Genomic DNA, 26,558 nt, shown 5'->3' with positions numbered 1-26,558 from the left:
TCCCACCTCACCCCGGTACATACATATCCAATTGAACATTACCTCTGTATCAATGTATTCACCCCTCCACACTGAGATAAAAATAAAGCTTTTCTTTTGATTAATTACAATTGGACTATATATTTTTAAGTGGTTAACTAAGACTGATCTTATAAACAATATTTTAAAAACATTAAGGCTCTATCATTAAACAACTTTAATAAAGTTAAAACATTTCATTTTAAACAAAATCAAATTTGAGTACAATTCCTCAAAAATCCTCAACAATCTTAGGAGGGCACGGAGGGATAAATGGTGATGGAAGAAGACTTGACCTAGGGTAGTGAACAGTGTACAAACGGTGTGTTATGGAGTTGTACGCCTGAAACCTGTATAATTTTGTTAGCCAGTGTCACTCCACTAGACAAAAAAAGGTGCAAAATCATTTTTTAAATCCTCAATATTCTTAAAATATACATTTTGGACATACATCACATTTTTAAGGAGCTAATTAATTTGCTACATAAAATTGTCAATTGGAAATTTTTGTCAGATAGTGTAGGGAGAAAGGTGTACTTTTCTGGCAGGCTGGCCCAGGCAAGGAAAGAAGCAGCAGATGGCACAAAGCAAACCTTAAACAAACATGTTCTCCTGTTGTATTTGCTTAAATAAACCAGTCTACCAAAACATGAAATCAAGACCTACGCATGTATCTGTGTCCATATGCTCTTTGTACTTCATCAGTGCAGTCACTGGGAAAGCACTCAGAAAGGATATCTTCCCAGAGTCACTGAACATGTAACAGTAAAGGGAGAAGAGGAAAGGCTGTGATTTCATGAATGCAGAAGAATATCGGATTTGGTCTTTATTGAGTTGTGGTCATCAATGAGGTAAACTAGGGAGCCAGGACAAGAATCCACTGTAACAAACTGTCTGCTTTAATACGGCTCCTTTCGGAACTGCTGCCAGGCTTAATCTGTGGAAAACGCAAAGGATGTGTTTGCTGCTACTTTACACTAGAAAACAATTAGCTTTCTGATTCAGAGTTTTCTTTTAATGTTTGAAGTTAAATAACATGAAAATTTTTTAAAAAATTACTTAAACCAAATATACCAAGTTAAAAAAATCAAGGCTGTCTCTAAGAGATTCATTCAGCAGTTATTTTAGGGCATTGCCAAAAGTTAGGTTTCTGAGCCAAAAAGAAATTTGAAAAATATCCAAATACGTATTATATTTAACACTAATTTTCACCACAGATGTTTTCTTCATTTTAAAGCCTTGGAGTCTGCCTTGATACTAGAAAGGTAATAAGCCCAACATTTCTCCCTTGTCGTGCTAAGAACTGAGCGTTCATGGGTTCATGTGCTGACAACTACGATCATTAGTTACAATCAGTATTCTAGCGGTTTTTAAATAGAACCCATTACAGTCACAATCTGTTTTATGAGGATACGTCTTAATGGCCTATATTCCAGCTAAAAACCCAGTGCTGGAAAAGAAACAACTGTTCAGAGAGAACAGGACAGCCAGAAATTTGCTGGAAACACTTCATTGGATCATACACCTAGATATACAATTACGAGCCAATTTCCATAATGCTTTTCTTAGTGTGAGAACAACAAAACTTCTTATAATAAACAACTGAATTTCTCTCTGTAACAGGGTGGTATGTATGAGGTCAGACACTGGCCTACATTTGCAGCTAGAGCTGTGCTGCCATCTTGAAAAGACCAGGGATAATGACACATGAAATTAAGTAGAAGTTTCCCTAGAGAAGGCACTTTGATGTGTCTCTTCTTCTTCTTCCCAAGGCAGAGTCTGCATCTACTAGCTCACTTGTTCCATTGTTTTAAACATGAGCATAGCTGAGAAGTCTAAGAAAAGTCTTACTTCATATTCATATAAAGTATTAACAAACCACCCCTCTAACTCATTTTATATTTCTTTTCAAAAAGGCAGTTCACTGTAGGGCCAATTCAGCAAGTGTCCATTTCATCCCAGTTCAGCCATCTCCTGGCACTAATCCTCTCAAGTGATACCTGAAGTCACCCAAATGACTTCGATTAAGTAACCAATAGCTGCATCCAAATATGACTGAACAGAAAACTTTAAATGCTATTAGAATAAAACTTCAGTAATGAGAGTATGGGAAAGTAAAGGTGTAATGGCCTCTCCCCAAACATGCATTCAAGTCCAAACCCACAGCGCTTCACAATGTGACTTTATTTGGAGATAGAGTTTCTGCAGATGTAATCAAGTTAAAATGAGGCCATTAGTATGGGCCAAAATCCAGTGACTGGAGTCCTAATAAAACAGGGAAATGTAGACAAACAGAAAGGCATAGAAGGAAGACAGATGTGAACAGACACAGAGATACCTGGACTTTGGACTTCCAGCCTCTGAAACTGTGAAACAATAAATGCCTGTTCTTTGGGCCCCCCAGTTAATGGTACTTTGTTTTGTTATGGCAGCCCTAGAAAAATATTACAAAAAAATATCCCTGAACTGGAAAGAAGGAACAGTCATGTGATATCCATAAAATGGCTGTGCCTGATTTTTTAAAAAGTCTCCAATTAAACAGAATATAATGCTCTAAGTGCAGCTCATCTTAAGAAAAGGACTCATGGACATGGGCAACAGTGTGGTGACGGCAGGGGGCAGGGGGTAGAAGGGGACTAAATGGTAATGGAAAACAAACAATAAAAAGTTTAATGTAAGAAGTTTTTAAACAAGGTATTATAAGTTTAAAAAAAAAACAGAATCACTAAGCATAGAACAAAATCTGTATTTGGAAGGGAACTTAAATTGGTTCAGCATTACTCATAACTATGTGCACTTCCCCGTTCGGCTACTGCCCCTGTCCTCTTCTCCCCTTACTACAAACACTCCTCACAATCACCTCTTCTCACTGTGCCTGCCTCCCTTCTTCTCATTCTCTCCTGAACCCACTCTAATCTGGTTTTTGCCTCTACCTCTCCATAAAAAAACGTTCTTTTCAAGATTGTAGCCCTGGCTGGCATAGCTCAGTGGATTGAGCGCAGGCTGCGAACCAAAATATCGCAGGTTCGATTCCCAGCCAGGGCACATGCCAGGGTTGCAGGCTGCCACGGCCCCCAGCAACAACACATTGATGTTTCTCTCTCTCTCTCTCCCCCCACCCACTTCCCTCTCTAAAAATAAATAAATAAATCCTGAAAAAAAAAAAAAAAAAAGATCGCTGTTGACCCCATACCACAAAACCCAAGCATCAGTACTCAGCATTCCTCTCACTGGAGCTAAGCGAGCAACAGATTCAGTCCTTCACTCTCTTCTCCTTCAACATTGTCTTCATTGGCCTCTGGGACACCATTCTCCTCCACCAGCTCTCCCAGCTCTCCTGATGTGCCCCAGCACTTGGTCCTAGAGCTCTTCTTCCTCTGTCTAAAATCACTCCCTAGGAACTCTGGCCAAGTGGCTCAGTTGGTTGGAGCATTGTCCCATGCACCAAAAAGGTTGCAGGTCAGGGCATGTACAAGAGGCAACCAATAGACATTTTTTCTCATATCAAAAATGTCTAGTTTCTCTCTCTCCTATAAATCATTAGACATGTCCTCAAGTTAGGGTTAAAAAAATAAACAACGAAAAATAAAATCACTCCCTAGGAGATCTTTGTAAAGCCTACCATGTCTTTTGAAATATATAAAAATATACCTTATATACTCATATTATACAATTGCTTCTCACCACTCCACCCCTAAAATTTTCATCTAAACTGCCACAATGCATCACCCAGATTACTGTAATAACCTAACTCATCTGTTTTTCCCCTTATCTCCAGCATCTATTTTCCACCTAGCAGCCTCATTGATCTTTTTACATATGAATCATGTCATGTTCTCTCTGTGCTCAAAATTCTCCATGGCTCTCACCTCACTCAGAATAAAAATCAAAAAGTCTTTAACATGACCTGAAAGGCACATGTGATCTGCCACACCCCATCTACCTGTGACCGCTGTGTGTGTATCCTCATTATTCACCCCACTCCAGACATAGTGGGCCACTCTTTCTTGAACATGCCAAATGTATGCTCATCTCCAGGCCTTTGCTCTTGCTATTCTATGTGCCTGGAAGCTCTGTTCCCAGATGGCTACTTGGCTTGATCCCTCTCTTCATTCAGGCAACACTGAAATGCCATGGTATCAAAAGTCCTCTTCTGATCTCTTACATAGGCCCCTCCTCTGTCCCCTCACCGCCCTTACTCTTCTTCTTAAATTTATCATGACCTGTCATGTATTTATATAATGTCTATAGTCTATCATTTTATAAACTCTGTAAGAGCAGTAACCCTCTGTTTTTGTTCACTGATGTATTCCTAGTACCTACACCAGGGGAAAACACAAAAGAAGGGCTGAATAAATATTTGTTGAAAGAATAAATGAACATCACATGACCTGGCACAGAGTAGTTGTGAAATAAATATCACTTTAAAAATAACGTTTAGACAAGTGATTCTTACCCTGGCTGCACACTGGAATCTGCTTCTTAGAGACTGTCTTCAGAGATTCCTAAATCTGAAATAAATTATTGGTCTGTGACTCTAACAAGGAACTAGATTGACAACCACTACCTTAGATTATAACAACCTCCTTAAAGAAAAGGGTTTTTTTTTTATCTTTGTACCTCTGGCACAGTGGCTGGCAAAGTGATTTATAGTGTTAATTAAATGAATGAATCATGAGAAATGGCCATTTAGTCTTTGCTTGTATACTTCTATTGATGAACTAACTAGTTTATAAAGCAAGTCTTGTCCGTTGCTATGCATCTTTAAAGGTTACTGTTCTTCATCAATCTGAGGCAAGGTCTTCCTCACCATAAAGTCCACTCATTGATCCCAGGTCTGCAGTCTTAAGTCTACCTGAAGTCCATTCTCTAAAAGTAGCCTTTCATACATTTAAAAACAATCATAATGAGCCCTTTGCTCGGGCTTCTTTTGTAGTCAGGACAAATAGAAGCAAGTGTAGGAAGTGTTTGCCCCGTACGCATTCTGCCTGGGCAGGGGGTATCTCAGCCACAAACAAGGCACTGAATCTAGGTACTGAATGATAATTAGAAGTTAGCTGTACCCAGGAGAGAGAGAGAGAAAATGGCTTTTCAGATTAGGCCATGAGCTAAGCTTGTAAACATGGAAGTATATGATAACCTCTGAAAATTTAAAATTGTGGTTAGATTGCTGAGTAGGAAATAAGGGTAAAATTGGAAGGGAATAAAGGGCATACATAAGGAGAAACTAAAAAAGGTCGCCTGTGACCACATGATAAAAGGCCTTGTATATCTTGTTAAAATGACTTATTTGTGACTGACTGGATCCACATAGAGTCTAGAAATGAGAAGGAAGAGGACTAACAATATCAAGTAAACCACTAATAGCCAATCAGACATGAAGGCATGAAGGAAAGCTTCTTCAAATGGAGAGAAAGATAATGAATTTGATAATGAATTTGGTTTGGGATGTATTTAAATTGAAGTAGTCCATTCTACTAGGGGTGTCTTTCAAGGAGTTGTAAATGTGTTTTTGGAACTTGATGGAGAATCAGGCATCGGAGTTTAGATTTGAGTCATTTAAACAAAGATTGTAAATAAGATAAGCAATCAGATATGAAATGTTAACAATGGTTCACCAGAGTAGGGTTGCAGATGATTCTCATCCTTTTTACTTGTTCAAACTATTTGAATTGTTTATAATAAATGTGTGTTATTTTTATTTACATAAGTATAGAAATTAATAAAGAAAATATAGCTAAAAATCAAAGATGACATGAACAATGCAAAGAGAAGATCAAAAGCAAGAATTTAGAATAACCAACACTTACAAAGAAGTAAGAAGCTAAAGAAGAGTAGCTAAAGAAATAAGGATATAAGATTCAGTGATACTGGATTCCAGTGTCTTGGAAAGAGCAGAGGAGCAGACCAGAAACGGGGTTACTGCTGCACAAAAGTGGGGTAGGATGAGGATGAAAAAAGCACCGGCAATTGGGAGGTGATTACTAACCATAACAGGAAATTTGGGAGAATGATTGGGATGAAAGTCAGACTGCAGTGAGTTTAAGAAAGTAGAAAATTAAGAAATAAAGGTAAAAAGTCTGGTTTCGAAGACAAAAAAGTCATAACTGAAAAAGAAGTTCAGGTTAAGGACTGCCTTTATCTGTGTCCATCACAGAGAATGTAGAACTCAGTGCTATGAATTTGAGCATATCACATTCATTCTCCCTGTCCTGTCAAAGTCATCACCTACTGCTGCAGAAGAAATAAACCTAAATGTGACATGTCAGCAAATCTCACAATCATAGCTCCCATCAGTACCTTTTGTCTTTCTGGAGGGAAAAACACATAATAGTCCCCAAAATTTGCAGAACTACTATTAGTCTAAAAGAATTCTTACCTTGTTCTAAATGCAAACATGTTAGTCAACCAAATTTCCATCGCCTCCCACAAAAAAGATAAAATACAACCAAATCTAGGTGTCTTGCTGAATTTATGTTTACAGAAATATAATTTCAACTAATGATGAACATATTTAATTGTCCTTCCAAATGAACACAAAGACTGCTCTCATTACCCAGAGAGTACACAAATGTTATCACTATAAACCAAGAAAGTCCTCACATTAGCCTGTGACTAAGATCGGGGCGGGGGGGGGGGGGGGGGGGAATCTGCCCTTCTCCCCTGCACTCTGACAGTCATTCATCAATTGATAATGAGATCTCCCCTGGCTGTTGTGGCTCAGTAGATTGAGTGCTAGCCTGAGAACCAAAGGGTCACTGGTTTGATTCCCAGTAAGGGCACATGCCTGGGGTGTAGGCCAGGTCCCCAGTAGGGGACGTGCAAGAGGCAACCACACATTGATGTTTCTCTCCTTATCTTTCTCCCTTCTTTTGTCTCTCTCTAAAAATAAATAAATATTTTTTTAAAAAAGAAGACCTACAGTAGGCAGGCAAATGGAAGTTGTTCCCACAACCAGCATATCTAACGGACTAACAGAATGATTAGCTCTTCAAAACATCAAGATTTATCTGAAATAGCACTAAATACTGAATGAAACACAAAACTAAGTTACCTCCCAGAATATCTCAGAATGCCACGAGTCCCTGTTACATTTACATTCTAGGCTGTTGCTGCTGCTGCTGAACTTCATAGACAACCTATTTGGAGAACTTACTAACAAGTTCTTGGTATTCCTAGATTACATTATCATACTGGAGGTGATGAATATCAAGTACTAGGATTAGAACTATATTATGTTAAAAATAGACCAGCATATGTGGTGTAGCCATACAATGAAATGCTACTCAGCAATAAAAGGGAACAAACTGCTGATTGTCCCACAGTGTCAATCAATCTCAAAATCACTATGCTAAATGAAAAAAGCCAGCCACCCACCCCCCCAAAAAAAAGAGTACATGTTATGATTCTATCTATATATAAAATTTTAGAAAATGCAATTGAAGCTATAGTGACAGAAAAGAGATCAGTGGCTGCCTGGGCACAGGGCGGAAGAAGGGTTGGACTACGATGGGAAGCAAGAAACCTTTGGGGGTATTGGAAAGGACTATCTTGATTGTAGTGTTTGTTTCACGGTTGTATATGATATGTTAAAGCTGACCAAACTGTATACTTCAAATACATTGAAGTATAATAAACAATTATTGTACTTCAGTTGATCTTCGATAAAGTTGAAAAATGGAGGCAAGTATTTAAAAGTTCTATAAAATACCTAAATAAGTCTTGAAAGCAATATCATTTATATATGAACAAGTGGACTAATAACAGCTGATTGTTTTTAAATGGGTTAATATATCTAAAACACTTAAAATAATGCCTGGCCCAATAACTTGGGATATAAGTCTTTATAGAAAGAGGGATATGAAAGAAAACAAAAACATTAAAATAATTGTAAAGTCCTGGCCAGTGTGGCTCAGTTGGTTGGAACATTGCCCTATAATTGAAAGGTTATAGGTTCGATTCCTGGTCAGGGCACATACCTAGGTTGCAGGTTCGATCAATCCCCAGCCTGGGCACAGTCGAGAGGCAACGAATTGATGCTTCTCTCTCACATCAATGTTGCTCTCTCTCCCTTCCTCTCTCTCTAAAAAAAAGCAATGAAAAAAAATGTCTTCGGAAAAGGGTAGCAAAAATTTTTAATTAAATAAATAATAAAATAATTGTGGTAAAATGCTAGAACTACAGGGCTTCAACTTGTATTCTGAATTGTCTTTTGTATACCATACTGTTTTTTCAATACAGGGTTTGGCCTTTAATTTTGAAGTTTTACAGCCTTCTAGTTTAAGATGTCATCAGACTAATACCCCTCATACCTGCTTACCTCTTTGTCTCTTCCTTTATTTCCAGATTTGTACAGGTAAAAACAAAGGCAGAATATGCCCTAGGTTCAATGCCCGTGCCTCTTACCATGGAGAAACACAGACAGCTCTGTTTTTTTTTTAATTCTAAAACAAATTCTTCTTCTAAGAAAATTCTCCTAATCAAGATCTAGTAAAGAGAAGGAGATACCCTCAGCTGATCAGCACAGCATGGGAAGAAAGCTTGCCAGATGACAGAAAGTGGACTATGCACTCTGCAGATACCACAGCCTTGAGAGAAGAGACCAATGGTCATGGGCCACCCATGTACATTTGTGCAAGTAAAAGAGAGCGGTACAGAGAGGTCTCCTTGTAAAAACAGGTGGAACACTAACATAGACCATAAACACAGATGATAGGTTTCTGGAACACACAAGAAAGGACTTACTACCTTGAGAAAAAGGAATAATTTTAAAATGATGGACAGGAGAAAAAAGTTATACGTAGCTGATGAATGAACTTAATAAGATTTAATGCATACCCTCTTAGAAACAGTGGTAGAGAGCTGTAAGTAGAGACCAGTTCTGTGCTGTGAGGCTATGGGATGCAGTGGGAAGTTAGGTCTCTTGAGACAAATATATCCCAGCCTGTGGCTCACTAGCTTTGTCATCTTTTGCAAGTTATTAATTGCCTTAGAGCTTCAGTTTCCTCATCTCTAAAAGGAGAGGTATGGATTGCTGTGAGAATTACTATTAATATAAGTAAAGTGTTTTATGCATTTAATCACACAATAAATGGTACTTGCTATCAAGAAAATCGAAGAATTAATAAGACCACTCTGGAAGAGACTAGATATAAAATTAATTTCCAAAAACCAATGGCTTTTCAACATACTAGGGAAAGCTCAATTAAAAGATAATATGGTAAGGGAAAGTGTTACAGAAAATAGTTAGCAATAGTTAGCAATAACAAAAAATACTTAGCAATACAAAAACTGTACAAGTAAGAAATACAGAATGCTTCAAACACTAAAGCAGACTACATCTTCAAATGTGAAGATGATACCATAAAGATGATTGTTTTTCCAAATAAATAAAGAGATTTAACAGAATCCAGGAGAAAATTTCCTATGAGATTTTTTTTAACTTTTCTGAAGTTGAACTGGAAGACTAGATGGAATAAGAAGAGCTAAGAAATCTTGGAATGAAAGAAAACAAATATCATGTAAAACCATATTATAAAACTGTACAATTTTGATACTAATCATAGTTTAGAAAGTAGCCCCCAAACAAATCAATAGTTGTGTGCATATATCTATATGAGCTAGAATATGTGCATATATGTATACATATATATATAATATATGCATATACACATATAATATATACATGTATTGTATGTATAGTATATACATAGATTATATATTATGTATATGTATGTATATTATACATTATGTATAATGCATAATATATTGTATATTATAATATGTATATATGCTGTGTATTATACATGAGACAATAGATTATATCTCATACATACTATATATACCATTTTCTATGCCATATATACTATATATATATGGAAGAGAAAACAAATCAGTGGAGAAAGGATGAGTTATGGATTGTTCAAAATACTATTTTTGAAAACTGGCAATTCAGAAAATGTAAGGTAAGGTCTAAGTCTTACCTTGCATCAAACACTGAATAAAATTTTAGATTAATCAAAATGTGGGAGTAAATTCACAGCATATTGTTAAAGGCCAAAAAAGTAAATTACCAAACTATACCTAAATAATATTCCCACTTTGTAAACACACCTGTATATCCATAATGAAGTACATGCAAAGATATTTGATATATGTGACAGAGGCAGTATAACCTAACGGCTAAGACTGGGGACACTAGGGCAGCAGCCAGACTCACAAGTTACTTAACCATTCTGGAAGTATTAGGACCAAGCTCAGTAGAGTTTGTGGATCAGTTACTACATGAAATACCTTACAATTATACCTGGCTATTGTTCTTTTTATTTACTATTGCTATTATGAATGCAAAAAATGTTGAGTGCTGTGCTTAGTTGGTGGGATTGTGGTTGTTCTTACTGCTTCATTTTTCTAGAATGCACATCTTTCATTTTTAAGTTTAAAAAGGTAAGATGTAAAAACTGAAACCATAAAAAAATTAAAGCAAATGATGTTAATATTTGTCTGCTCTTTAGATCGGGAAGCACTTCCTTAGCATACCAAAATCAGTTCTGTTTCAGCATCTACTGTTATTTCAGTTCATGTTATTTCCTAATATGCATTATTGATATGCCCAAGAATTATAAATAGAAGTCTGAGTTAAACGTATATTTCCAATAGCCAAGTCTTTCCACTCTCATTTTAGGGTGTTAGATTAAACACCAAAGGGCATTGTTTTATGTTTACATGGTAGAAATATTAAAATACAATGCCAAAGATAATAAATTAAGAATGTATCTTAAGACTAAAGCAATAAAGGTAAAGATTTATCTTCTCACCTGTTGCAGCAGGAATGCATACACACACACATACACACACATACACATACACATATATTGAACAGCCCCTTAAATCTACCCTAGTAATATAGGCACAGTGCAATAAGCCAGAACTCATGATGCCCAACAGATGTGATCCAGAGCAGCAGTTTGTCCAAAGCAGAAACCCTATGATTCAGCAGTCAGAGAAGCAGCACATAACTCTACAGGTATAAAACATCTTGGAAGAACTAAATTCTACATTCTTCTATTGCTCACAATCCTAACCTTATTCTCTAAGTGAGCATTATACCAGTGGCTCTTATATATGACTATACTTAATGTATTTGAAGCTCACTATCGTGGCCCTCTTAAGTCTTCTCTGAGCTAAACATCTGTAATTCCTTTGCTCAGTCTTCAATTATTTGGATATACTTCTCCAGTAATTCGTCTTCCTAATTCACACTTCAAGCCAACATCTCCCTGTTTCGATGTCCATCTTCAAATATTGCACCTAAGTTAATGACCTAAGTTTAATGTCTACCTTCTATGAGCCAAGCACTCTGCTCATATTAATAAAGCCTAAGACATCACCTCACCCCATCATTGCTTTTAGTAGCCACATGACATCTGTGACATTGAAAGTACTTTTAAGCAAGATTTCCTCATCCTGTGCTTAAATATCTAAATTTCAGAACCAAAAAGGACAGTCTATATTTAAAACAATTATGTTTGCCCATTAGCTAGCCTTGAACATCATTTGAATCTCAGTTCTGCTTTCCAGCTCATTAGGCATCTTGCCCAGCATTCTGACTTTACAGAATTTGGTTGAGCCTCCTCAAAACCAAAGCATTGATTAAAACAGTAACAGGACAGAGATTAGATACTAAGACCAAAGGTATTACCATGGAGACCTTCCTTCAGTTTAGCATCAAGTCTTTAAATTAATAACATGAGGGTACATGTGTTCAAATAGCCAATAATCTGCCTAGTTATACCATAACTCAGCATATACTTCTGCATCTTGTCCACGAAGATAAGACATTTCAAATGCCTTACTGAACATCATGAATCATGTGTGTGTCATACTCCAGAATGACTGGTAACCTACCCCTTCAACCCTCAGCCAGTTTTTGTGCTGTCACTCTCTCCGCTGTGCCTTTTCAATTTCATTCTCAATCACTTCTTGCTCTGCTTGTTTCTTAAATGCTGGTGTTTCCCTGAGCCCTCTCCTCAACACACTACTCTTGCTGTGAGCTCAGAGCCCAAGTGACTTCATCAACACCTATGGCTTCAATTACCTCTTATGTGCTCATAGCGCCCAAGCTGTCTTGGTTACACTCCCATAAATCCAACTGTCTCCAGGAGAGCAGTGTCTGGATATCCCCTGGGCACTATAAACTCAGGATGCCAATAATGAACTTATCCTCTTTCCTCCAGCCACCTCCTCCTCCTCCTAAATTTTCAATCTCAATGAAAGGCAGAGCATCTATCTGGTAGTCCAGGGTGAAAAATTCAGAAGTCATGGTAGACTGAAATTTATCACTCAGCTGTCAAATCCATCTTCTAACCTCCCCTACCATTCAGGCATTTGCTTAGCTGTTTATTTTTCTCCCCAAGGAAAAGGAAAGAGTCTCCTAACTGATCCTCCTGCCTCCAATATGATCCCCACTTTGTCTTCCTCCACTCACTAACAGAATAATCTTTCTAATCTGATATCAGTGGCTCCCCAAAGCTTTCCTACAAGACTCTCAGTCTCTGCCTTCTTCATAATCTAGTCATCTCTTGCTACTCCTACCCATGTGCCTTCACTCTAGCCCTTGAAGTTGACATATGACTTAATTTGTAGGCAGTTGTACAACCTATTTTCTTTCACTGATGTATGCTGGCCACTGTGCATCCAGTAAAGCACTTCTAGAAATATTTCAAAACTCAGCTCAAAAAGCACTTTCTTTAAGACCTAGGCTCAATTAGGTCTGACTTAATTGCCCTTTCTCTTTGCTTCTATATAACCCTGCATATAACTCCAACATAGCTCTTAACCTATCTGTACTATAATCATGCACTTATGTATTATTCATTTTCCTATGAGAGAAATACATGATATGAACTCATTAAATGCTAGATGAATAAATAAACATATGAATGGCCACGGAAAAGGAAGTAACAGCAATGAATTAAGTAGGACTGTTTTGAAATTTCAAAAAACATTATTGTTAGAACAAGAACTGTCAATCCCAGCCCAAGAATTCTTGCTCACTTTGTAGTTGCTTCAGTACCAAACACATAAAAGACTTGATATAGCATAGAAATTTAATAAACTACTACATACCACATATCAGTTTTTGAAAATTAAAAAATTTTCCTATTTTGATATGTTAAGGGAAGTAATTCCAGATATATTATTATGGCCTCATTAATTGTTTTCTCCAGATATTATATTATCTCAAAACACATAGGCAGGAAAAAAAATCTACGGAAATATATTCTCAGTGCATATATGTTATCCATACTATGTGAAGGACTCCTATACGTGAAGAAAACAGTAAGGGAAAACACCTAAACAGAAAATTCCATGAAAAGTGAAATACAAAAAGCTAAGTGACATAAAAAATACTGACCCTCTGTAGTCATTAAAGAAATGTAAATGATACTAATGAGAGAGCATTTTCCACCATCAACATAGTAACAATCTATTAATTATTATTTTTAGTGTTGGCCAAGAGATATAAGGTTCAGAGCTGTCCACAGAGATGATATTTAAAGCTAAGAGATGGGACAACATTACCAAGAATGTGAGGATGACAGAAAAGATAAGAGCCAAGGATTAAGGCCTGGAATGCCCCACGTAAAGAAGTCAGGGAGATGATGAAGAACTAGCAAAGACTGAGAAGGATCACAGTGTCTAAGCGAAAGACCATGACAGTGTGGTGAGCTTGAAGCCAAGTATATAGTTCCAGTGGTGACAGAGCAACCAACCAGATCCAGTGTTTCTAACAGGGCAGGTAAAGATGAGGAATGACAGCTGGATTCAATGTAGAAAAGAGCACTTTCATTGCAAGTGAAGAAGATGGCTCTTAACTCAACACTGGCATACATTCAAATGATGCTATATTTTGTAATATATGAAATATTAAAATATTTTATAAATTTATAAAAGTTTTTGTGAAGAAATATTAATAGCATTGAGAAATTCTTAGAAGAGAGGAAAAGTTGTAACTTCTACATACAAGATGAACTCACTTTTAGTTTTTAAGAAGGAAAAAATATATATAGGTAGCAAATGTGCTAAAACATTAATATTGAATATCACTAAGTAGAAGAATGAGAGCTGATTTTTTATACTTTATTTTCTAAAATTTTCATAATGCACAACTTCCATAATTAGAAAAACTCTTATAAAATACTTTTATAAGTAAACAAATTTTCCTATCCACATCCCAGTTATTTCACACTTCATCCCCTCAGAAACACTGCCCTTAACTTATGCAAGAATAATAACTAATAACTGGCATTGTATTGAAATTTACAAAGCATTTTCTAATGCATCGCTTGATCCTCACAGCAACTCTAATGCGCATATGGCAGGAGTTACTATCTCCATTTGCAGACATAGAAAGACTCAAAGAGGTTGATCTGCTCAAGATCACACAAACCAGTGGCAGGGCTCAGATCTAAATAAGCACTTTGATTACCTTCAATGCTACTTCCACTACAACAAGATGCTCTGTAGTTGCAGCAAAATGTAAACCCTCCTTCCCCATAAGTAATAAACATCAGAAAACATTTACCAAGAAGGCTTATGCTGTCGTCATCACCATGTTTTTACCATTTTATCATTACCCCTTTCTTTAAAAAGTTTTATTTCATGAGAGAGAGAGACATTGATGTGAAAAACATGGATAGGCTGTCTCCTGCATGCACCCCAAGCAAGGATTGAGCCCACAACCCAGGCATGTGCCCTGACTGGGAATCAAACTGGCAACCTTTCAGTTAAGGGATGACACTCCAACCAACTGAGACATGCCAACCAGAGCCCATCACCTCTTAATATTAGCATGTTTTTCTATTCTATTATCTATCTCAGAGAGAGGTGCTTAATCTCCATGGTTGGGTCTTCTTTCAGGATGTAAGTTCCCAGAGAGGGATAACAATATTCTCTGTGTCATGTCCTGCCTCAAGCATCTTGTCTAGTGCCTGGAGTATAGAAGATAACTGAGAAATGCTTGCTGATGCACTTCATGGTAATAAGAGAAGCTCACACTCCATTTGGTGTATTTCCATAGTTTCTCGGGTGCCCTGAAGAAGCAGGAAGTAAGCAAGGGTTACAGTTGAAGAAATTTTAGCAATGAAACAGGTCCCTAGATTTCAACAACTCTGTATTCCTCATTTTATGTCTGTATCTCCAAATTCAGGGTGCATTATAATCCCTGGAGAGCTGGTTATAATGTAGGTATTTGGGTTTCAGCCCCTGGGTTTCTGACTTAGTAGTGCGTATCAGGGCCCAAGAACTTGCATTTCTAACAAGTTCCTAGGTAATGTTGACACTGCTAGTCCTAGGATCACACTTTGAGAACCAAGGACTCATAGGAAAGAGCCTATAAAAGTGAAGCTTTGAATAAGTAATAAATGGTATCTTGAACTCCAGAGCTGTAAACTGAGCTGAGAATAAAGTTCAATATGGTCTGATCACTGTGTTTTTATGTCAGACTCTTTAATCTGGTACTATTGAGAGAAAATGTCAATTAGGATTAAATGCCTTATAAAGATCAATTCCTTTTTATAATTGAAAAGGTGGAAGCCATCCACTCTTCTCTATAGTATTTTCAAGATGGTGATCAGTTCTCCCAGAGAGGAGGACCTGTATCTTATTCATTTTTAAAGCCCCTAATGTGCCTTAAGCAAAAGGATATTTAATCACTTTTGCTGAATAAGATGAAATTCCTGCCTTTAATGAGATCATGTACTTCAGGTGTGCATGATCAGCCCGTGGCACCTTTGTGTGACTTAGATAATGGTGCCCCCGTTGGACCTGTGCCAGGGTGGCTGGCTGAGCACACTGAGCACTGGATGGATTTTAATGCTTATGGGCCCTCACAGCTTGGTTTTCTGGTACAGAGCACAGTGCTCCCAGCCACACAAGGGTGGTCCCATGTGCACAGAACATTTGTCAGATAGTCTATGTCTGCCCAAGAGTAAACAATGGGTTGTGACCAGAATCCAGAGAAGAGAAAAATGGTTGGTCTGTAGTACTCCAGGAAGGGTTAAAGGAGGATCCAGCAATGGATCTAAACTTGGAGGCTTCCTCTCTCAGAGATGGGCTATCACCACCACCGATGGCCTCCAACCAAGAAATTCCTGCTCATCCGTTGGGTCTTAGCTTAAACATCTTTCCCTCAGGATCCCCACCCCCACCCCTGGAATAGAAAAGCTATGCAACCCCACTGCACAGTCATTTTGTGTCATACCACTTATGGCAGATGTAATTACATGGCATATGACATTGTTTTGATTCTGCTCCCATGAGATTATAAAGCTCAGTGTGGGTAGGGGCCATATGTTCTGTTCATCATTTTACTTCTACGTGGTACATAAGCACACAATAAACATGGGTTTAATGTTAAAATAGTAGATGTAACTTACATTAGGAAAGGTAAAAAGGACAAGAATTACCCATGGTTTCCTCAGGTGGAAGCAAAAGGCAACCAAAATTTGACTGGTGTTTCCTGACCACGAAGAATGATAAGATCCAAGACACTGCTGAAGAATTTGCTATGATAGGAAAACGTGCCACTCTACACTATGTTCTGTTATTTCTAGCCCTTGTGCTAAAATATGACACTTCCAGGTCTGTCAACTCTTAGTTTTACATTGTAAATATTGATGGTGTGAATACTTGCTCACATTTGCCTCAAACATGAGAAATGGTTCTGAGCATAAGAACTTGAAATGGAAAATTCACATCCACAAGCATAGCAGGCAAGATTAATGTTAACTTCTTGAAAACAGAAACAGAAATGGAGTTTTAACTGCTTCAACAACAGTGTGGCTTTAGAATCTCTGACACCCTCACTCCTAGCCCATGACCTTCAGAGACTTCCTGCAAATAGGATATTTCTCAATTTTTCCCATCAAAGCCTGAAACAGACAGTAAGACTATTTACACGTTCTCTGATTTAGGTGGACTTGGAAGACCCAATTTCTTACCAAATCTCGGAAGGCTATAGAATACAAGTCTACTCTATCACCACTACCTCATCTCCAGTCAATATGCAACCCACCTCCAACACTCCACAGGGGACATTCTGGCATGGAGCACCAGTGAACTATCCAGTTCAATTTTCCCTTTCAGTCCTCAACTTATTTGAATTTCTTTAGGCAATTGAAATGGCAACCACCCCTTTCTTCTTCAAAGGTTTTTCTCCCTTTCTTTATAACTCTGTACTCTCCCATTTCCCTTGTACTAGCCATTATTCACATGTCTTTGAGGATTCCCCCATTTCTGTCCCCCCACCCCAGCCCCCATAATGCTGGTAAAACCCAAGTCCTAACTTTTGCCCTCTTTGTTCTCACCTCCTGAATGAGCTCACCCAATCCAGCAGTTTCAACCACGCTTTTCATTCAAATGCTTCCCACATCTCCACACCAAGCCAGACCATGCCCCTGAGCAATAGGGCCTGAGCCCCAACTGCTTACTGAAAGTCAGCCTCTCCAGAACCAAGCTCCTTCTCTCCTCTTCCTCACATTCCTCCTCACAGAGGTTAGAGGCACCACCCTCTACTCAAGCCAGAACCTTGCATCCTTCACTCTCCACATCTACTTACTCTCAGTTCTGTCTAACCTCTTGCCTTCTTTTCCATCTTCATTGCCATTCAATCCATCATCCTTTCGCTGAACTATTACCATTGCTCCTAGCAATTTAATTTCCCATCCCTCTAATGAGGCCTCCATATTGTTGCCAAACTAAAGCATATTTTATTACTTCTAATTTTTTTTTTAGATTTTATTTATTTATTTTTAGAGAGGGGAGGGAGGGAGGGAGAGAGAGACAGAGAGAGACATCAATGTGCGGTTGCTGGGGGTTATGGCCTGCAACCCAGGAATGTACCCTGGCTGGGAATCGAACCTGGGACACTTTAGTTCCCAGTCTGCGCTTAATCCACTGAGCTACACCAGCCAGGGCTTATTACTTCTAATTTTTTTAAATCCTTCTATTTGTCCCCCATCACCTAGCAAATGAAGGCCAGCTTCTTAGCATTGTATACGGTTCCTTATATTCAGGTTTCTGTCTTCCTCTCAGACTCCTCTCTCATTAAGCTCCTAACAGCACATTGTACTCTAGTCATAACAAATTACAACAATGTTGTTTTGTCTTTCTGCCCTTTTTCAATGTGCTTGCCACCAGAAATGTCTTCTCCCAAACTAGCCCATGCTCACAACTGCCCTTTGTCTGCTTGGCAAATTCCTACTCATCTTTCAGGTCTCACTCACTTCCTTCATAGGACCTGTTCCGATGCTCCCCACTGGATTTGACTGCCCCTTTCTTCTCTCATGACACCAAATCACTTCGTTGTAATTGTTTGTCTACTTTATCTGTCTGTTCCCTACCCAATTAAATTTTATTTTTTTAACTTGTAATTTCACACCAGCTGACATTTCACCTGGCACAAAGTATAAGCTCAATAAATGTTTGTAGTAAACATCGTTGCCAAAAAGTCTTCATTCAATCAAGATTCAGAGAGATCACTGGGATGGCATTATGTAGGATTTTACAGCAATGAACTTAAGACTCAAGCTGTTTTGTGATTTAACTTTCTAGATTTAAATAATGCATACAGAACCCACTTAGTTCTGTTCTTTTTACTCTCATGCACTCTACTTTGTAAAACCTTACTCCACTCTGAATCCTCTGTTGGCCTGTATCATTTTTTCCTCAGGCAGCTGCATTAAGTCCTATTATGCAAAGAGTCAAAAATTCCATTCCATTCAGTTCTTGGATCAGCCCATCCTCTGACCCTCTGAAGTCTCTCTGGGCCCTTCCTGAAATATCAGGATCTAGGTCTACTCATCTAGCAATGATCAACTCTCGAATTTATATATATTTTTCCTTTAATTTATATTAATCTATCTCACCCACACAATAAAGAGAAGCAGGTCAGTTTTTATTACTATCATTTTACAAGCGAAAAACAAACACTAAGAAACCCTAATGATACTTATCCTTTAAAAGTTGCCTATCTTTTAAAAAGCCTGAAGAATATTAATTCTGTACTTTCTGATGTCCAGCCATCATATTAATTTTTCTTTAAACACCATCTACCAACGTTGCATCCTACTATTGTCCTTGAAATGCTGGCACCAACTTGACTTCTGTTTGTCTCCCAAATGATAGCCTTCCTGTGCTGGCTGGTGCTTTCATCCTGCTGATCTCACCCAGCTGAGCATTCCAAAGCAATCATTTCTCTCCCCTTTCCAATCCCATAACCCAATGACTGTGACAAAGGAAGTTGTATCTTACAAATTTTACCCCTGAGTCCAATCCTCTGCAAAAATCTAAGTGAAACTTTACCCATAACCCAGTTGTGTTTTTGAAAGGTATTTTTTCTGAACTCAGGCAATCAGAACTAGATTACTCCCAGGCCAGTTTTCTGTGCTTCTCATCCTTTTCCTTTCATTGCTTTCCTCTAAAACCAGGCAGGGAAAAGGAGAGTCTATGTAACTTGGTTAGCCATGACCACTTTTCTAAAAACACTGATAAGAGAAGGGAGGCTCAACCTACTGGGGGACACTGACGTTTAGAATTACCTGCAGATCTTTCCATACTATGTTTCAAAATTCTCATATTGTTCAGTTGCTTTAGTTCTCAGCCTCAAACCCCTTCACTTTAACTGCTCTCACTCTCCCCCCAACCACAAGGTACACATGGCATTCACCTACTTTTCTGTTACTAAAGACTGGAAAGGGATAAACAAGCCGGAATGGAAACAAAATAGTTACTTTCACTGTCTTTGTTCACATTTCCATTGCTATATCTTAGAGCGCAGGTGGCAAACACAAGGCTCACAAGGCTCCACCTTGTTTTATCCACCTGGCACCTTGTTTCTACCCAGCAGCAGCGCCAAGCTCCTTGCCCCTCAATAAGTAGTTATATTTATACAGTCCTAGAATTACATTTTGCCCTTTGAAGGCAACCGCAAGTCTAATGTGGCCCCCAGTGAAAATGAGTTTGACACCCCTGTCTTAGAGGAAGCCCTTTCCTACACATAAGCACAAGCAGACCCTTAACCTCAAAGCCTGAAAAGCACCTGCCCTTCTCACTTTTCTCTAAAACAATGATCAATCCTATAAATTAGCTCATCTGGTTAGACCAAATGCCAAGAAGCAGATTCAGACCCTGAGAGGTTACTTGACCTCTCCTAGTTCCTAAGGAACCTCTAATCCCAGCCAATCATCTTACAGCTGTTTGTCAGTCATCAGGAAGAACATAAATGGATCTGTACAACATCATTTCTAGAAACACAACCAACCCCACACAGACTTAGTAGAATCCCCGTATTTATTTAATTTATTCCCATTTTCAGAGGGAAATTCAAACTTGAGACCTCAAGGGATTGAGTCACATGCTATTTCTAATTGGACACAGCCTTCCTGGACCTTCTGTCATCTCTCTGCCTGTCATTGCAATATTTCTGTCTTAGGGTGCAGACTCTTATTCCATTCTTTCTAGGTGCACATGTGTAAAATATGTGCTTATTTAAAGGGCCAGCCTAGTTGTGGTGACCAAAAGCATCACTCCCCCCCCACCCACCACTGGCTGACTTTCACTAATTTCATGTGGATTCTTCATTAGTAAGAATTTGCCCTGGCTGGTGTGGCTCAGTGGACTGAGTGCCAACCTATGAACTGAAGGGTCACTGGTTCAATTCCCAGTAAGGGCACGTGCCTGGGTTGCCGGCCAGGTCCCCAGTGGGGGGTGTGCAAGAGCCAACCACACATTAGTGTTTCTCTCCTTCTCTTTCCCTCTCTTTAAAACTAAATAAATAAAATCTTTTAAAATAATTAATATTCAAGAATCTTAAGATTTTCACTTTAGAAAAGAAATATTTTCTGCATTTTGGGACACAAGGCTGAAGGCAGTGTTTCAAGACTGTCTTATTGCAACTCTTCCATCTGAGGATGTCCAAGCAGCAGCATTCTGTAGAAAACTGGAAGAATGGATTATTCCCAGGTGACAGGTAAATTTGAAAAATACAGATTAGACAACTCATTATACTAATAAGCTCAAAAATTAAGCACAGCTGTTTCTTGAGATCTTGCCCTGACTGCCCCAGTTTCAATGCTACTGTGTGCTCAGAAACATGCCTTTGATATCTTCTCCATTTCAGTCTGTTCTGGGACTTGTACTACAGCAGAGGAAGATGGAATCTGTGGATGATGGGCGATGTCTAGAATGCAGATATTCTATAATTCAAGCCTGGGTAACACTCAAAAGTGACAGCATCATACACAAAGAAACAAGGACTGGCCTTTCTTCCCAGAGGGGCTATCAGCAAAACTATTTTTGCTGCATAAATGAAAATGACCCATCACCCTGATTCCTAGCAATCTTTCTAAAAACAGTATCCACTCCTCATATCCTCCCTGACATAATCACTCAAAGTAGGTCAGAAATGTTGCTTCCTTCCTCTCATTGATTTTCATTAAGAGGATGCACTTTCTGGAACACTAAAGGGAAAGATAAATACCCCAATACAAGTACCAATGACACCCCTGTAAATTTTTGGCACACCAAGTCCAGTTACCCTAAAAGCAAGAGAAAATCTCATCACCCTTAATTTATTCTTTTTGGCTGTATATCAACAGTCTATCAAGCAATAAAATACATAGTGGCAATGCTTCAGCCAGGTGATGAACACCTCCCAAAGGAACATATACATTCTGTCTTTTTTGATTTTCTAGATCACCAACCCTCCTCCTTCCTAAGTACACACTCCTTTTTTCTTCCTAATACAAATGCATTATTTTACTAGAAGGATGCCAAGTGACACTACACACTGGCTTAGCAAACCCCCAGGGTCTCATCAGGAAGCTGAGTGCAGGGGAGTCGGAAAAAGGGGTTCGTAGAGACCCGGGAGTAGAGGGGGGAGGAGGAGGGGAAGAGCGGGAAGCCCTCCGGTGGCAGTATCTGGCTCTTCTGATAAAGCTGTAAAGGGACCAGTCTCCAAATCCCACTGGCAGGGCTTCCCTAGTCTCCTCGTCTGGCTGAAATCTCCCGCGGCCCCAGGTCCTCCAGGCTGACACTCCGAAGAGGGCGCCGCAAAGTCCTTCAGAGCCCTCAAAACACAGGAGTGCGAATAGAAAAGCATCACCCAAAAGACAGTAAAGCCACACACCCCCAGTCGGCCAGCTTCCCGGGGCGGGCAACTTCATCCCGTGAAACAAACGAAAATCCCTCTCCTCCCGGAAGGAAAGAGGCCAAGGCAGACAGCAATAAACATGCACCACCCTACCCCAATCTTACGCTCCCTCCTCCCCCTCCCCTGCTAACTCCAGGTGAAGGACCAGGTGCGGCTCACCTCCTGACAAGGAGGAAGCGGGCGGCTGGAGGAGGGCAGGTCCCCAGCCCAGGCCGCCTGGCAGCCGGCGAGCACCCAGCAGCAAAGCCAGGCGGGGCTCCAGGACAGCGAGAGCCCGCAGCGGGGAGCCCCCGGCGGCCGCCCTCGACCCCTCCTGCACGCCGGCCTGGGGACGGGGAGCAGCATCTCCGTCCCGCTAAGGTCGGCGGGCCGGCGGAAAGGCGGCTTTCCGGGTTGAGACGCGCTCCGCTCGCCACTCGCTCGCCCCCTGCCCGGTTGCTCGCTGACAGCTCAGCTGCGCTCGCGGTCAGGGCAGCGGGCGCGGGTGCTCCCGTCACGCCGGAGGGAGGGACCGCGGGGCGCGGCGCGGGGGCGGGACGCGGGGCGGGGACGCGGGATCCAGGGAGCAGGTGGCGCGGGCTGCGGCCCAGCCCAGTGCGTCCTAAGGGGCTTGAGTGGCCGCCTGGGACGGGAACCTCATTACGCTTTAGAGAACGAGAAAGGCCGGGGTCTCCGGTAGTGTCTCTGATCCCCAGTCCCCGAGGCCCACCAGGAGGGGCGCTCCAGGGATGAGCCAGAGTAAAATACAGGACGTCAAGACATTGTTTTCCGGTGGCGGATCTTTAAAATCTCTTTACTTCCCGCATCTCACACAAACAGATGCACCCTAGAAACACCCCTTCGTAAGAATCCAAACTAGCTAGCGTCAGATCGAATATTTAGGTGACTAGGGCTTGCGTGAAATGGCGAGGCAGAAAGGGGAATGAAATATATATGCAGTTCGTGGCTGTTTTCTCACCTAGCTGATAAAAACCATAACCATACCTAACCCATAGGGTTGTTATAAGGATTAAATAAATTGATGTACGTAAAGCACTTGAAGAGTGCCTGGCAAGCAGACGTAGTATGTGTCGGTAGTTGTAGTAGCATAATTACTGCTGCTGTTGAGGTTATTTATGGGGATAACATGTGCAACCTTAGGCAAGTAAGCCCTTTTGTTTGTGGAGGAAGCAGCTTCTCCGTCTGTACAACGACTGGGGTAGTCTTCATTGTTTCATTCATTCAAAACCATACCGATCTGCTTGGTGGGCATCAAGTGGTAAATAAGATGGACGGGATGATGATGCCTTGTCAGTGCTGAGGATTCCAAGTGTCCCTTCTCAGTCTAAAATTCTGTGAATGGCTGTCATCCTGTTGTTCAAAAGGGACACTCAAATTTCTCGTAATTGAGTCCCTGGAGAAATCTTACCCTACAGACTCAGTATAAGTTGATTTGAATTTGTCTGTGGCACTGTCTCTAATGTCCTGTTAATAAACATTTCCACATGAAACATGAAAGTTTTTAAAATTTTTTATTGATTGATTTGAGAGAGAAAGAGAGACATCTTTTTGTTGTTCCACTTATTTCCACTTATATATGTATTCGTTGGTTGTTTCTTGTATGTGCCCTGACCTGGGATGAGACCACAGCCTCGGTTTATCAGGTTGATGTTCTAATCTGCTGAGTAAGCCCTCTAGGGCCTGTGAAAGTTTTACTCTTCCTCTCATGTGTGTTCTGATGATAACAGTAATGCTTGTTTATTGTAAGTATTTTGGAGAACATTCAAGACTATCAGGAAGAATATGAAAATTAGGGATCCCACCATCCGGAGACAACACTATTAACAGTATTATAATCTTGAGGACTGTCCTTCTTGGTCTTTTACATGAGTGTATACTAAAAATCTGGGTTAACCATTTGCAACCTACTTTTATTTTTGTTTCTTTAAAAGCAGATTACAAAGTGTAATTCCCTTCAACAGGAATTCCTTCCTTGGGAATATTTTTCCAAGTCATTAAAGTCTCTGACAACACAGTTTTAACAACTGCATAATATATTCTGCTTGGATATATATAATTTACTATTGGATATTAGGCATTGTTTCTCAAGTATTCAAAGTTATAAATAATTCTAGAATGAATGCCCTTCATACATATTCTGTGTGTTTTTAAAGTTTTTGATAAATACTGCATAAATTCCCTCCAAAAATTTTATATCAATTGTGATCAACAGTTTATGACATTATTTCACAGCATTCTAGATTATAATATGTCACAAATTTGCCATTTGGGTAGAAGAAAAATGTTATCTTATTAGTGTTTTTAAATATATTTTTATAATTTGTAACATTGAATAATTTTTCGTATACATTTACTGACTATATGTTTTTTTCTCTTGTCAGTGTGTGTGAATTTTCCACTGGCACTCTTTGGCCATTTGTCTATTGAAGTTGCATCTTTTTTATTAATTTGTTAACAATCTTTATAAATTTTGTTTATTATACCTTTATTTACCATTTAGTCACAAATACTTTTCTCAATTTATAGTCTTTAATTTTGTTTCTGATGAACTCTCTTTGCAGAAGATTGACATTTTTATGTACTCAACAATATCAACATTTCTTTTTGTGATTTCTTCCTTTGTTTTATGCTTAGAACCTGTACTTCCACAAGATCACATGAATGCCTATCTTCTTATTTCATTATTTTCTTTATATATACATATGTATTTTATTCTTTAATCCATCTAGGATTTGAGACAAATTATATTATTATTTTTTTCATCTAAATGAGACCTAACAGCATGGCTAATGGGTTGAAAACAGTTTCTTTTCTTGTAAAAATAAAGGTCATCCTAGATAATATACCTAGGTTAAACAACAATTACAGGTTTTCCCAAGTGGGACAATTTGCCACTGTCAGTAAATCATTTTCTCATAAGAGTCCTCCCTAGAAAAAAACATCTTGACCTCAGGTAATTAAAACCAGCAAGCAGACTTACAGAGCAAAGAAAACATACCAAAAAACTTCACGATTCTCTTGTACTTGGTTTTTAATCTAACAGCAGACTATTCAAATGGCTTGTCATTACCTTTACCCTTAAAAGTCTAATTTTTCAAAAAGCGCCTTGATTAAAAAATTTAAAAATTCCTAATGGAATTGGGGTTGGGGGTCAGCTCTGAAGGTTTAAAAAGTGGAAAGTCACTAAATGGTCATGGATTTTCCACTTTATTTTATGCAGCGTGTACCTGGAAATTAAATCGGACTTTGTTAACAATCAACAAAAGCTGTAGCTATATCCAAATGATGTTAAATACATAGATTTGCTTTATTTTTTCAACTGAAATTAGATTATGGTATAAATAACCCCAATTTTTTAAAGGCTGTCTAAACACACAAAGGTGAGGAAAAAATCTGAATGACTTCAAATGGAATATTTTTAATCAGTTTTTAACAGTCAAAATGAAAATAAATAGATATAGAAAACACTTTATATTAATTAGCAAAGAGATAACTTTGACAAATGTATGTTGTTGGTTTTATACCCAAGGGCACACATATTTCTGGAGAGCGATTTAATATCTACTAAGAACCTTTAATATTGTTACGCTTTAATCCAGTAAGCTTTACTTCCAGGACTCTAATTTAAGTAATAAGTAAAGAGCACAAAGTTTCTGTACAAGAATTATCCAGCCCCAACCCCTTCCCCTCTGACAGCTGTCAGTCTGATCTCTGTATCTATGAGTCTATCTCGACTTTGCTAGTTTCTTTTGTTCATTAGATTCCACAAACAAGGGGTGTTTGTCTTTCTGTGATGGGCTTATTTACCTTACCATAATACTCTTGAGGTCCATCCATGCTGGGGCAAAAGGTAAGGTTTCCTTCTTTTTTATGACCAAGTAGTATTCCATTGTGTAAATGTAGCACAGCCTTTTTTTTAATCCTTACAAGGATATTTTTTTCATTGCTTTTAGAAAGAGGGAGAGTGGAAGAGAAAGAGAGAAACATTCGTGTGAGAAAGAAGCATCAGTTGTTTGCCTCCCACAGGCACCCGGACCTGGGATCATTTGCGACCAAGACTGGGATCCAAACCACAAGCTTTCAGTTACAGGACAACCCTCCAACCAACTAACCCACACAGGCCAGGGAAGATTTTTTTTTCTTTTTTAATGCCACAGATACAGTTTTAATTTGGACATAAGCTCTTTAGAGAGCAATCACTCCACCATTTAGATCTTCATCTTCTAGGGCTACAAGTCCAGGGATAGAGAATAGCCAAAAATGTCTGTGGAAGAATCTTGTTGTTATGCCAATCCTCGGATTCATGGATTCATGGATTCATGAGAAA

General features: G+C 39.0%; 1 protein-coding gene across 2 annotated transcripts in view; it reads right to left on the bottom strand.

Moving 5' to 3' along the window:
* ELAPOR2 (endosome-lysosome associated apoptosis and autophagy regulator family member 2) overlaps positions 1 to 22,716 on the bottom strand; it is a 184,453-nt gene extending 161,737 nt beyond the window's left edge. The window contains exon 1 of one of the 2 annotated variants that reach the window (XM_028526179.2): positions 22,391 to 22,716. In XM_028526179.2, the coding sequence (XP_028381980.1) occupies positions 22,391 to 22,576 (186 nt within the window). In that variant the 5' untranslated portion in view covers positions 22,577 to 22,716. The remainder of the gene's footprint in view (positions 1 to 22,390) is intronic. The other variant, XM_036010671.1, reaches the window with a different exon arrangement.
* Between the last annotated feature and the right edge of the window lie 3,842 nt (positions 22,717 to 26,558).

The sequence above is a fragment of the Phyllostomus discolor genome, chromosome 10 (genome assembly GCF_004126475.2).
Source record: "Phyllostomus discolor isolate MPI-MPIP mPhyDis1 chromosome 10, mPhyDis1.pri.v3, whole genome shotgun sequence".
NCBI lineage: Eukaryota > Metazoa > Chordata > Mammalia > Chiroptera > Phyllostomidae > Phyllostomus > Phyllostomus discolor.
Note: the sequence above shows the minus strand (reverse complement) of the source record. Positions and strands in the feature narration are given on the sequence as shown.